The sequence below is a fragment of the Chinchilla lanigera genome, unplaced genomic scaffold, assembly GCF_000276665.1.
Source record: "Chinchilla lanigera isolate Chin_1 unplaced genomic scaffold, ChiLan1.0 scaffold00011, whole genome shotgun sequence".
Classification (NCBI taxonomy): Eukaryota; Metazoa; Chordata; class Mammalia; order Rodentia; family Chinchillidae; genus Chinchilla; species Chinchilla lanigera.
Window position 1 is genome coordinate 3696532 of NW_004955412.1, and position 15162 is coordinate 3711693.

General features: G+C 35.6%; 1 protein-coding gene across 1 annotated transcript in view; it reads left to right on the plus strand.

Moving 5' to 3' along the window:
- The window catches only part of Cntn5 (contactin 5), a 1017390-nt gene that overhangs the window by 591437 nt on the left and 410791 nt on the right, over positions 1–15162 (plus strand). The window contains exons 6-7 of the mRNA XM_005377960.1: positions 6203–6326; positions 6427–6602. Coding sequence (XP_005378017.1) covers positions 6203–6326; positions 6427–6602 — 300 coding nt within the window. The remainder of the gene's footprint in view (positions 1–6202; positions 6327–6426; positions 6603–15162) is intronic.

The window sequence follows — 15162 nt, forward strand, 5'->3', positions numbered from 1 at the left end:
CTTTGTTTGTAACTCTGTATTGTCTGTATTGTGTTTGTGATATGTTGTAAAATGTTGTATGTCTGTTAATGTTTCCCTCCTTTTATCTTTAAAAAAAAAAAAAAAAAAAAAAACTGATTGCAGTATATGTCTGTGTGAGCCGGTGCCTGGGTCCCGCACCTCTGCCTCATGTCTGAAACTTCTGTTGTTTCCTGTTCATGTTTTCTCCTAGGATGTGCTTCATCATGCCTCCTTGACAATTACTGGTAAAAGCATTTTCCTGTATGTTTAGCAGAGAAACACTATAGTTTGGTTAAAACTAGCTAATATTTACTACAGTCTTCTTTGTTTAGGACACTTTCATTTCCTTATTGCTTCTTGTTGGACAGATTCTGCTTGATAAATTCAGTCTTCTGGTTTGAATTTTGTGTATGATATGTTTATTATTTTAAAATTACTAACAGCTATTCATTTAGTAATTATCATTAATGTACCTAACTGAGAAATTTCCTGGATGCAGTTATTTGTAAAGATTTCAAAGATGATATATTTAGATATCTTATTACTGCAGCTTATGTTTATTTCTCATGTCATAAGACCAATATTTAATATTTAATCATATTTTCTCTTAATATATACAGTCATAATTTCTTTTGTCATACCAATTGAGTTCATTTTTTCTTGATGAAGCATACCTAGTAAATTGAGAATATGAATGTTAAACCCATTCTTTGTTTGTTTAAATATATCATTTTTTACCTTCATTGTTAAATGATACTTTAACAGGGTGCAAAGTTAGAAACTGATATTTTCTTTTAATACTTTAGTCATCTGTTGTTCTCTCTTTGACAAAATAAGAAATCTATAACCAAATTTGGCGTTCCTTTGTAAATGAACTGCAAGCTATGTTTTCTAATTCTTGATATGTTGTACATTTACTGCATAATTTCTTAAACTGGACTTCCTTTTGTTTGTACTTGAAAAACAATGTCAGACAAGTTTTCATCCTTCTTTTCAAAGGTGCACGTTCTGCTCTCTTTGCTTCAAATCTGCCTCTCTACTAATACTTTACCTATACTAATAGGTAATTACCTCTACTAGTACTTTACCTATATTCTTTTGTGCATAAAATATCTGCCCCCATATAATTTCTTCTTACATGTCTTTCAAGTGTCTTTGCAAGTTGCATTGCAATTTGCTGAAAATTCACTAGCCTCTATTTTATTTCAAGCTTTTTTTACCACTTCTGCTTTCATTTCAACCTTTTCATTTTTACCCTTTTTGTGTTTTATAATTTTAATAATTATAACTTATTCCTTCTTTTATATTTTGACTTTCCAAAACATTTATTTTCAAGTACTGAAATAAGCTGTATTTAAAAATATTTTTTATTTGGAATAAGGTATTTTTCCTATTATTGACTTTGATTTCTTTTACAGCATTAGAATTCCTTACCTGTGTTGTGATTTGGGTTGTTTTGCAGGTACCTGTGGGATAAAAGCATTTAAACTTACTCCTTCTCTCTCTTCTGGGCTTACATCTTAGGTTTAACTGATTCGTGGGCACTGCCACCTGCTCCCTCTTATTTTAAGTACAGGGTTTAATGACATTTTCAGGTACCTGTCTCATACAACTGTTGAGGATATTGAGATTTGGTCACTAAGGCCAGCAAAACTTGATTTGCTTCATAGGAAACTGTTTCTGCCGGCTTCCATCTTCGCAATTCTATACATTTTCGTGCACCTATGGACTCACTCGTGTTGTGTTCAGTTTTTTGAAAGTAGCACAGATCTGCCCAGTAAGTGCACAATCAGTATTAGGACAGCAGTGTATATAGGATTCTCCGGTAGCATATGAGACGGTCATATCCCCTTTGTTCGTTGTGAGGAAGTGATACCGGATCGCTGTACCCAGATGTAGAAATCTTTTCCAATTTGAAGGAAAAGGATACCGAAGGACATAGTGGCAAGAGGGAGCATGGTGCATTATATTACGGGAAACGTGCATATTATGCTCGTAGCAAGTGTGATGACTGAGATGGAGTAACAGACTCGCACTTTTGTTATGGAGCCTAGAAATGTTATCTTGTTAACAGTAGGCTGCCATGGAGCAGCGGAAGTCTCCTACTAGTCATTGTCTGAACAGCCTCTGTGCATCCAGATTTAAAATAATCATGATAATAAAATCACTCTGCTGGTAGGAGGAGAGTCAGAAGTGTAAGTATGTTAATTTCATCATACTCTATCACAGAGAAATAGATTACTCCTAAACAGAGTCAGAAATACGCCATCACACGTGTAAAAGGAAAATGCAGATGTTTGAAAGAAAGCAGGGTTTAAAAGAAAAGGTAATAGTCTGCCTCCTTTGTGTAGTATTGGGATCTCTGCATACGGGCTCCTTCAGTCAGAGCGGGCAGTGTCTGTTGTTTCCTGCTAAGTTTTGTTGGACAGCTCCTTATCGTTGTATTGAACTTGGTAGGCCGAGAGTTCCTCTAAGGTAGATTGCCAGTATGCTTAGGTAACGTTTCATGAATAATCTAGGCAGGACCGTAAATTAAAGTTAGGCAGCAGGCAGAAAGGATCGGGGCCGGGCATTGGACATCCTCTTTCTAAAAATGAGCACAGAAGGCGTTGTTTATCAGGGGATTTATGCCTGAAGAGCAGCACATGTTTTATAATTTTGTGACTTACAAACGTAGTTTAAGCATCTTCAGTTCGTGCTGCTCTGTGCCGGCCTCTTTGTGCAGACCTGTGGCATTGCTCCGTGGTCACAGCCACCTTGCACAACGCCTGAGGAGCCGGGCTGCAGTGCTGGCGAACCTGTGGCACATGTGCCGCAGCAGGCTGTTTGTTGTCGCTGAAAGCTCTAAAAGGTTCGCCACCGCGGCCATATCCTATCCTGTGTTCTGATGTAAAGTTAAGGGAAAGCTATCCCGAGTAAATGAAGAATAAGCGTTCTCGTATTTCTACCACATTTTGCTTGACTAAAGAACTACTGTCTTCTACCCAGAAACAGGAGCTCCAACTTGCTATGTGCTTTCCTGTGATGGTTGGAACTAGTAGAGTCAAGACCCAACGCTGGTTTAAATACAGAGGCTGATAATGCCACAGCAGTGCCAAAAGGGGATGAAAAATTTGTTATCCATGTTCTCAGGCTTTCTGAGAGGAGAATTTTCGAGTCTGACAGTGACTAAAGAGAAGAAAGCAATGAGTGCCTTTAGTTTTTATTGTTAAGGGAAGGGTGAAGTTTTCTGAGATTTGTGTGTTATGAATTTCCCCACCACAGTGCTTAAATTATCTACTTTCCCCGAGGCCAGGTGAAAGGGAGCAGGCAGCTGGGTAGGTCTGAAATCTGTTAGCAGTCAGAGAGCAAAAGTAGAGCCACACTGTTAATTAGGTGAGTCTGTCATGAGAGGTGAACACATGGAAATGCAAAAGGAGAAGCAAGGTGCCCGTATAGATAAAAAATAGATATTCTTAACCTCATTCCATGGAATACAGCACGCAGGAGCCTTGCATTGGGAAAGAATGTAATCTGTGGAGAGTAGGCGCAATAAATATTTAAGAACATCATTATGAAGTAAGATCAAGAAACTCTGATCTCTGATGAAAACGTGAGCAAATTTAGGAGATAAACAGGAAGAAGTGAGGGTAAGTATGTAAATTTCATCATACTCTATCACAGAGAAATAGATTACTCCTAAACAGCTCTCTGCTGAAGAAAGACCCCCTCTGGAGCTATGAGCCTGACATTTCACAGACAAGAACTCAAATTTCAGGGTCAGCCCATTATAAATAAATATCTAGCAGTATGTTAATAAAAGGCCTGATACAATAAAAAAAATCCAAAACATTGTTCTAATGAGAAATAAACACTGGGTGTGATGGCATCTGCCTGTCACACAGATGTCACAAAAGTTTCTACTTGGTTAAAGGAAAGACATTAATTTCTAGGTTATCAAGATCTTTGCCATACTTTACTATCATGTAGATTTTGAAGTCTGTCTCACAAATTATAAATTCCATCAACCAAAAAAGTACAACAGTTAAAGACATGACTTCAAACAGTGTATCATCATGACCCATATTTGGAGTACACTATCACAAGAGTAGGAACCAAAACTCCATCTGACTGTATCCATATTGGTAATGCCTTGTTAGTATGGAGCTTTAAGAGCTAGCCTCTATGGAAATTGAACCATCAATGTCCTTTGCTGAGAACTGAAAAGATTTGCCAACATGTTCTTTTATACCTTGCAATAAATTTTTTTTTTTTTTTTTGGTTTTTCTCTGGTACCAGGAACCGAACTCACGACCTTGCGCTTGCCGGGTAGGCGCTTTTGCCACTGAGCTAAATCCCCAGCCCCTACCTTGCAATAAATTTTACGCCTAAAGGAGAGAATAGGGGAGGAAAAAAAATACTGTTTCATTTGACCACGTCAATACTTTACTATTATCTTACCTTTCTATGTTTTGTTATTTGGGTCAAATTCTTGCCTCAGCAGAAAGACATAGAATGGGGCTGGGGATTTAGCTCAGCGGCAAAAGCGCCTGCCTGGCAAGCGCAAGGTCGTGGGTTCGGTTCCCGGTACCGGAGAAAAACCAAAAAAAAAAAAAAAAAAAAAAAGAAAGACATAGAATGAAGGAGTCACATAGGGCTAAGACATTTGGGACCTGCCACTGATAAACAAGAAGATGCCTCGCACAGCATGGGCAGGTATAAAAGAGCACATGTTATCTGGAGCACCTTCGCATTCAGCACATCATCACGCCAATCTCCTGTTGTTTCCATACCCAATGAACTTCTGTTTACGTTGTCCTGATTCTGCAGTTTTCAAATCGTAAAGCTTAAAGTCAGAAAAACCTACCTAAAATCAGCTACATAAACCAGGTGTGGTGTCATGTGCCTGGAATCCCGTTGCAATTTTGCAATGAGGATGTCACCAAACACCGATTATAGATACTAGAAATACGTATTTCCTGAATTCTTCCCTCTTCAGTGATCTAAGGAAGTGATTTCCAGTAAGGTGATCTTGACCTGGACACATTCAGCAATGTTTGTACACATTTTCCACTGTTACAGGTTGGGAAGGACAATTCTGGAATCCAGTGAGTAGAGGCCAGAAATGCTTGCAAATGTAATAGAGCACAGAAGACAGTGACCCATAACAGACATCGGTCCCCAAACGTTCATTGTACTGAGACTGAGAAATCGTGATGCAAAGCTGTCACCTAACCATGATAATACGGAAAGGAGTTCCATTTTTCACCAAACTCACCACTTGCGGTACTGTCGGTCCCAGTGTGCACACGAGCTCTGTGTTCTCAAGCACTGCAGGCTCACGAGGCTTACTTCTGCTCTCGCACACTTATTCATTATTTCTCCAGCAGACTTATTATTAAACTCATGTCTAGGCTGACATTTGAGATCTGTTTTCATCCGTACTTTTTATATGAATTTTTCATTAGTTTCAAATTGTCTTTTTCATAGGATTTCTCAGAGTAAGAACTAACTAGATGAAATAGAATCTCAAACGTGAAATGTAGCAGACAGTGAATGTGAGTGCTTTTCGTACTTAGCCTCTTAGGTCTTTTTGCTTCTGACCCCCTTATATATTTGCCATTTAAAGTGTTTAAATGTTTGACCTTTACTAAACTTTTTTGAAAAAAAGGTTATCATTACCCCACGAAAATACAGTTGTTTATATTATAGTATTAGTCTTATACTTTGGCATCATTAGCACTAAGTTATATTTGAGTGATGAGTGAAGAAAAAAATACAGAAAAAATCAGTACTAAGGTTTTCATATGTGTAGCTTTTATTGGCACCATATTAATTTGTCACTTTTTATCACATATTATTGTTGACATTCTCATAGATTTACAAACTTTTAGGTTCCTTAAAATGTTTAATGTTTTTCTTTGGTTTGTGTTAGAAAATGAAACAAGGACACTTTGCAAATATGCATGTGTTTTTGTACTACGTATGCTATTATATACTTCTACTACATATATCCTGATACAACATATAAGAGCATTTTTTAGCGAATAACACATTTTTAGGTGCCTACAATTTAGTAAAAACAATGTATTTGTCAGCTATCCCTTTTTCCAATTCACCCATTTCTTTAAAACAAAAACAAGAAATTTTAATGTAATTATGTGTGTGCAAAATGTCTTGCTCCTTTGAGGAATTTTAAAGTGCATCCCTTGGGTCTTTACAGAAAGTGTGGACTATGGGCCGGTGTTTGTTCAGGAACCAGACAATATCATTTTCCCGACTGACTCTGATGAAAAGAAGGTAGCACTGAATTGTGAAGTTCGTGCCGACCCAGCTCCCAGTTACAGGTGGGGATTCACTCTTCATCACTTTTCTTAAACCTTAAGAACTTTGCAGAGAGTGTCACAATGTCTCAAGTAACTTTTACATTGTTGTCGTCTTCTTCAGATGGCTTCGTAATGGAACACACATTGATGTGGAAAGTGACTATCGCTACAGTTTGATAGATGGCACCTTCATTATAAGTAACCCAAGTGAATCAAAGGATTCTGGCCAGTACCAGTGTTTAGCAACTAACAGCTTTGGAAGTGTCCTTAGTAGAGAAGCCACACTGCAGTTTGCTTGTGAGTACTTTGTGCGATTTCCATATATATGTATATATGTACTATTCATAGGTGTGGTTTTAAATTCAGTTAAATAGAAACTTAAGATTTCAACATTAAAAATAGTGCTAAAACCATGATAAGATTTAGAATTACAAAACCAATGTATTTTCTCCGGAAGCATTTTGAAATTCCCTGAAATATTTGCTGTCTACATTATAAACCTGCTGTATAGTGTGGGAGGTTAAAATCCTATTCATGAAAGCAGGTAAATTTTAGAGTTCAAATAGAGTTTCTCTCTGCTTTTTAAAAATCTCTACTTCTTTATTCTTTTATTATACTCACCTTTTTCTATGGATTCTTTAGAACATAAAATCTACACTTATAGTTAGGCAACTCAAGAAATTCCCCTGAAGTGATAATATTTCAGCTTCTTACTTATAATGCCCAGATATTCCAATTATTGTGTTGGAAAAAGGCCCCACCCATAATGTATACACACATAGATGCATCTTCATATGAAACAATGTTCCAGTATTGGTGGGCTGCTTACATGATAGTGGTCTTATAAGATTGTATTCCTTAGCGATGTCATAGCTTAATTTGTGTAAATACACTCTGTGATGTCTGCAGTGTGACAAAATTGCCAAGTCATGCATTTCAGACTTTCTGTTCTTAAGTGATGCAGCGCTGTACATGTATTTGCATATAAACATTTTCTACAGTAGCTAATCTACCTGATTATCAAAAAGTATTGATCTAGCATGTTTGCAGGAGGCCGTAATTCTTATGTCTGCTGCTGGTGGCTTGAACTACGGATGGTACACACACAACTCTCACTGGGCAGCTTTTTATTAATTTCATGAGTAAAAAGACTGATAATTTGATTAGATCCTTCGTACCACGAGTGGTACAAGCTGCCTGCTGGGACTTGTACCATTGCTGGTTCAAGCTGGTGAAAACATGTTAACAAATTCTTAAATTATTTCACTGAGGAAGAGAGCTTAACCAAAATTGAGGATGGGCTGCCAGGTGAACAACTTTAATATTATTTTGTAGTAGCTCTACAGTAATTCTATTCAAATTTAAATTTTTGATTATCACCGTTTCTAAAAATGAAAGCCTTTGTAAAATATGTGTAACTTTACTGGATACAGAAATTATAAAACTGCTCTTCTAATACTGGTTGAAAATACACCCTAAAGGATATAATGGTTGGTTTTTCTCTATGGAATCTTTCTTACATATAAATCCTAACTCATCTAGAATCTAGACACCATGTTATAAAACATGAAGAAGAGTATTAGGTTTAAAATGGGCACAGTCTGTAAAATACTGATCTAGGTCCTCAAAAAATCTAAATATTATTTTAAAAACGTATTTGGCTAAGCACTTCAGGCAGTGCATCTGCCTGCATTTGCCAAGACAGCAGCCTAAATATATTCCTCTTACTTTAGATAACAGCACAGCTTGTGGTATATCACAGTCTGATACTCTTTAGTGTGCATGTCAGTAAAGTAGCCCACTAAACAAAACAACCTTTCCAGTCACCCCTCTATTAGTATGGGAGTATTTTCAAGGTAGAGGAAACCTAGAGAACATGATGCACACTGGTTGTTTATACCCTACATTTTGATCTGTGTATCTGGTTGACATATATCTATAGCAATTTGCGCATATATATCAATAACTCTTCTCCCTATATTCGCCAATTATGCCAAGTTCTTTTATAAATACTTTAGAACAACGTATCTTTCTGTGAAGTCCGTCAGTGACCCTATGACTGTGTCTCCCCAAGCTGTCCTCAACGACCAGTGATAACAAAACACTCACTGCACCTGAAGTGAGCAGCTGGCACCAGAAATTACAGTACAGCGAGAGGCATAGCAAATACAACCGCATCTGTCCAGCCCGAAGCTGCCCTCAACTTGGGTTCAACATTTGTTTATTTTAACTTAAACATTGTGGGAAGGTCACAGAAATCTGCTGGCTCCATCTTATGGCCCATCCCCCTCTCCCTCCTCCCTGCCTAACTCAGGCTGTAGCTTAGACCTACAGAAGTACCAGGTACCCGGCTGAAGGAGTCAGTTACACACACAGGACACACAAGGCCGCACTGCCTTGAAACGGCTTCCCTACCTCACTGCCGTTACATTTACTTTTCAGTTATTGAAAATATAAGTCCGTTAGGCTTAGCTCTATTTTGTCCCAGATGATCTTTGAAAAACACAGGTGGTGGAGACAAGACACAAAAATTTAACCTTTCTGTGTTTCACTACATCTGAGTGGCAGTATGGGTATAAGAAGATTCTGGAAATCAGAGAAGTTTGCAGACTTAGTGGGAATATACTACAGTAATTTAAAAGGAGAAAAGTAAAGGGGAGTCTGAAAGGAGGTTAAAAGATAAAACCGAGATTTTATTTAAAATTTTGGTGGCAAGTTTCTTTCTGTCATAATTTTCTTACATCAGCATCATTCACAGATACAGAATAAACTCACCGTGAATTCCTAATAAAACATTAATGACTGAAATGCCCTTGTGAAGAAATGCTCATTGATTTTACATGTTTTAAATCTGGAATCATTAATCCTTTTTATCCATCAGTAATTCCTTAGCTAAAAACTTAAGTATTCATCATACAATTAATACTTCAAAACTTACTAATATTTAGTAAATATAGATTATTATTAAAATGTTTAAACATACTTTGCTAACCATTTGCTAAATATTTATGTCTAATGAATGAGGTGTTAAGTGCTTTAAGTCTTAAAATGAAACAAAATTTATAAATTATGAAAATGATTGTACATTAATACTTGTTACTAAAATTTCTTAAAGTATTCTCACAGTGTGCTTTTCTGTATACAATAATTAGACAAGGATTTTTACCTTTAATACATTAACTTTATCATATATTATGTAGTATTTATTATAAATGTGTTTTTTGTACTGCTGCTGCTATCCTCATCTTCTGGTTTTTTTTTTTTTTTTTTTTTTTTTTGTTTTTCTCCGGTACCGGGAACCGAACTCACGACCTTACGCTTGCCAGGCAGGCGCTTTTGCCGCTGAGCTAAATCCCCAGCCCCTTATCCTCATCTTCTGAAATATGAAAAGAGGACCACATTACAGATTAAAGTTAGTTTCTAAAATATTAGCCAACTCAACTTTTGTTGTTCTTTTCAAATATGAGACTTGCTTAACAGACCGGTCCTCTTTCATAACTGTACTTCTTATAATATATGTGACTTTTTAAATCTGTACATTTTCATAGGCTTTTGTCTCTTGGAGTATGACGTCTTTGCTTGGAATGATGTGATTTTTTTTTTTTTTTCTTGTACCGGGAACAGAACTCATGACCTCGCTCATGCCAGGCAGGCGCTGTGCCGCTGAGCTAAATCCCTGGCCCCTAAATGATGTGATTTTTAAAACTTAATGTACAGTGCTAAATAAACATAGTGTAGCCTTTACTGATTATACTCCCTGTAAAAACTACTAATGCATATATTATAAAATACACATATATTTAAAGAATCAAATTATCCATATACTAATGACATCACATTTATTAAAGATAATAAAATTGAACTATACCTTAGTAGTTATCTTCCTTTGGCATGAAAATTACATATACATGAGTATATACACTCACCTACGTAAATACACACAAAAACAAACATTGGTGGTGGGTAGTATAAAATTACGACCAAAAATCCTGGTGGTGAGTTTTATAAAACTACTACTAAAGTAGACTCATGGAAGAGACTTCGAAAGACCTCAGCCGCATGTGAACAGCTTATGTTTGTTGATTGTTCACTTGTCTGGGAAGTAAAGCTTAAATATTTTAAATATGTTAACTCATTTCAACCTTACAGTGAACACACGGGTTTATTTTATAAAATGTACATCTGTTTTACAAATGATACTGCTAACTTCATTTTAAATACTCTTTCTCATTATATTTCTTTTATGACATATCCAATTTGATTTTCAGCTCATTTCCCAAAATTATAATTGCACTGTAACCTTTTTAAAGTCCCTATATGATTGCTTAATCAATCCTTGCCTTATAATCAATATTAACACACCTATATGGCTTAATAAAAATAAATACTGGTGACAAAATGAATAATCATAATGTTCTACAGTTCTTTTTATTAAATTTAGTTAACCAACCATTTACTTAATTTTCCTTACCAGAATTTAAAAGGTTAAGAAACATTGGCTCTGTTTGTATAAATAGGATATTGTGAGTTATACTATTATTAGTAATGCAACTACTTTTTTCTTAAATTGAAGTTTTGTGAACCTTTGTGCTAAACTTTTTCTTTCTCTATTGAACGGTCTAAGGTTAGGTTCTAGAAAGCTAAGCTTTCCATGTGAATTTGAGGTGCATATGACTGTAGCTATTGTCCAAAGGGGGTAGGATGCATTATAGGGTTCAGGCTCTGGACTCTGTGGAGGGTGAGAAAAAGGAGATGAATGCTCACATGTGGCAATATAGCAAAAATTAAAAGTTGTCAAATGTATGCAAAGTTAGAAATAACATAAATGTAATTTATTTTAAATTTTTTCTATTTATTTATTAACTAACATCTACAAATATGAAATAGCAATGTATACCTATTTAATAATTTTATTTAACATGCTTAATCTGTATTCCATTCAAAGGTGATTTGATTTAAGATGTAAGAATCGTGCTCAACGTGTGAAATGTGTTTACATAAATAATGATAGTGTGCCAGAAAATGCACTTCATGTCAGAGGTCCATGGGAGTGCATGACAAATTTTAATAATTACTGTGGCCTGAGCAGGTATTTCTCTGACATGCCTAGCTGTCCAAGCAAAGAAAGGAGGAGCATATTAAAGGACTCTTATTTCTTCCCACTTGTTCAAGGAAAGAAAATTTTTTCTTGATAAATTCTCATGGAAACTTCTTAGAGTAATTTCAGCAACCTTCCAACTTGAATTCAGTAGTTTAATTAGCTGGACCTAAAACCACATCTATTCTTTAAATGTAACTAGAATTTAATAATGAAGTTATTCACTTAACTCACTGATAAATATGTTCTTTGCTAGTTTTGGCTCAAGTCAAATTAATGGATCTGAGCAGCTGCTGTGTACTCCCTTCCCCTTCAAAACTATCCCTCCCCTGGTAAATGTCTACCTCTGATTATCTTTCATTCTAAAGTCTCCCTAAATGAATATTCATAAGCACAATTCAGCTTAGTTAATGTTAATACTTCAGTTTAACATTAATAAACATGTACCTCACAAGGGCATAGTAAAAATTAATGAGCTGAAGTTATATTTGTGAACTTGTTTGTAAGTTCAGAACAAAAGATGTAAATAAACACAAGGTTGGCAGGGTTCATCTGTGTGACAGCTGATACTGGTTATCAATAAGATTATTTTGACAAATATATTTTATGCCTTGAGATTATGTTCATCATGAGGGCAATTTCCTCACCAAGTACAGGGATGTCTCTCCAGACCAGCAAGAATACTTCATATCAAACCTTGCCACTCTATTAGCTTATTACCTAGCTCATGAAGATTTGGAATTGATAATGTGACCCTGTACATATTTCAAGAGTTCTGCAGAAATCCACAACTCATAGCATTCTCTACAGAGTTGGGATTTTTAGAAATAATTTATGCCAGTAAGTCAAACATGAAATAAATCAAAAATAAAATTTTCTCATGCTGTCTCTTGCTTTAAAAATATCTTTATATGCATCTTTGATAAATTGATAGTTCATATTAAATTTGAACATACTGCTTTTCAGGGTATTTAGATGATTGAGATCCAGAGTATTCCATTACTTTCCTTGAAGCAGTTGATTAAAATAACCTCTTTAACTCCTTGAGAGATTATATGACTTATAGATATTGTATTTTAGCCCTTTAATTTAACCTTTCATTTTTGTAAGAAACTAAAAAATTACTTCTCTGGCTTTTTATAATTTTTTCCCTAAATTAAAGTTAACCTTAGTAGCATTTAAAGCCACATTTCACCACTGTTTAACATGTAATAAAATTATTTGAATAATCACTAACTCCATAGTATATCAAAAACTTTACTGCATTGTTCTTTAGGCTTTTACCATACTATATTAAATCATTAGAATGTTAATCTGAATGAGGAACATTATCCTGGACAATTGTACTACTTTTACTATTATCAGATTCTTTGACAAAACGAGTTAGTGTATGTTTATAATTCTATGTTCTCTGTAGTAAACAATGTAGCCTTTTCTAAGTAAAATCATGACTCATGGAGTATTTGAGAGCTATTTTAGAAAGACACTTAATTTCATCAAAATTGCTATAGGAATTGTGAATGCTGCATTGCTACCAAATAGCAGTATGGATTCTTGGAGACCACAAAAACTTTTTTATTAAAAATACATAATTCTGTGCTTTGAAGGAAAGTTAGTAAGAATGAATCAAATTTGGTATCTGTGGTAAAGTATTCTCAAATCCTTAATTCTAATATATAAACTCAATACTTGTAGGTATTTTATTTGTTGAAGTTTATCCCAACAATCACTTTCTGATTTATGGGATTGCTGAATACCTAGAATTCTGTGATTAATGACTCCTAATCACCTGGCTCCACTTCCCTGCCTTGGCTCGGGTATCTTTAATCTCAATGATCTTGTTTTAGAAATGAGGAAAGTCAGTCCTTAAGCAACACAAAGTTAGGTGAATGACGGCAAGGGACAAGAGCAGGATCAAGGAGAAGATAAATTTTCTGAACCCTACTTCTCTGGCCAACTTCCCTAATTCATTGCCTGTACTCCTTCCTTGACTAAATGTCTTTGGAGACCTTTCCCTAGCAGGGTATAGTCCCAAACCCAAGAGAAGATGGATGTTTCAAATTTCACTACTAGTGTCAGGTTAACTTAAAATAAAAACACACACCAGTCCAGAAAAAAATTCTAAGCAAAGGGACAAATATAGTGCATGAGTATTTTCTAAAATAATTTTATTATACAAACAAAATTTTTGAGGGACACATTAGAATAGAGTATTACTTTGTCTGGAGATCTTGGAGATTTAATTTCCTGTGAGTCAAAGAAACGGGAATTAGTATGCCTTGGCTTCATTTCCACATCAAGTTAAATTTCTGCTGTGTCTCACAGATGTGCATAGATATCTAGATGGATGGATGAAAGAGGAAATGGGTGGATGGATGGATGGATAGATAGACAGACAGATATAGACATCTACCTATGTATCTATCTATGTATCTATCTACTGAGTGGCAAGTTATATAGGCGTTCATGCTTCTATATTTCATAACAAAAAGGCAATGGAAATCATATTTACTGAGCGCTTAAGTGGCAGACAGACAACTACACACATTCAATGCAGTGCTCCCTTTTTAATTCTCATATCACTCTTTTAAAGGTAGTTCTATAATTGACCTAATTTGTGAATGAACAACAGGGAAACTCAGATTTGAAAGCATTTCCCAAGTCGCACAGGTAAGAAATAAAGCAGCCGCTCTAACTCAGGTCTAACTTTAGTTTTGTGCGTACCCTCGTGGCACCCCTTGTTCACCCCTAACCATAAGGAAATTGCACTTTTAGTTTGGATGTCTGTAACTAATTTGTACACAGGATTAATCAATCTATTTTCTCTATATCATTGTTTTATTTATTTATTTATTTATTTTATTTTATTTTTTTTTGGTTTTTCTCCGGTACCGGGAACCGAACTCACGACCTTGCGCTTGCGAGGCAGGCGCTTTTGCCGCTGAGCTAAATTCCCAGCCCCTATATCATTGTTTTAGATGTTAAGAAATCTGTGATGAATATTAGAACTTCCTGATAGAGTTTAATGCTAGCAAAGTCTGTGTCAAATCCCTCCATTTCATATCAATTTTCTTAATCCAGGTAACTCTCTCTTCCCTCAACTACCAGAAGAATTTTCTACCAAATGCCTTGCTGTTTTTCCTATTTCTTACATCTTTCTTTTTCACTCCACACCAGACCGATCAGTCTCTATGACACAGTTTATGTAAAACCCAATTCTAACCACATTGCCCTACATCAATCTCTGATCGCTTAAACCATATTTCATGAAAAGGTATAATTTACCCTGCAGGTCTATAGACGACAGAAGACGGAGGTCTGTTTTAGGTACATGTGTCCAGGAGAGCTCCGAAGGGAAAGTCTAATTGGGAGGTCCCTTCAACAAACTGGGTGAAAAGAACATGGATTTCTCCAACATTAGAGTCTCCAAAGTAGACAAAAGTACAAATAGTGAATGACTGGTGAAGACAGTGTGAAAATACGTGGAGAGTTACAGTGACATCAAGACTCTGAGATTTGATCTATGTAATTGCACAATTCATAATGCTATTACATAATAAAGTCATACAGAGCAGTACTACAGATTTCTGGGAAAATAAAATAATTTCTTTTTGAAGTACATTTATTCTGACCCTCAGAGGAAATACCCCATAATTCAAAATATTGATTGATATTTAGGAACAAAAAAATAGAAACTGCCCTCAAAATACACTGAAAGGTTCAGTGAAACACAAAAATGCTTTGTGGTTGAGAAATTGT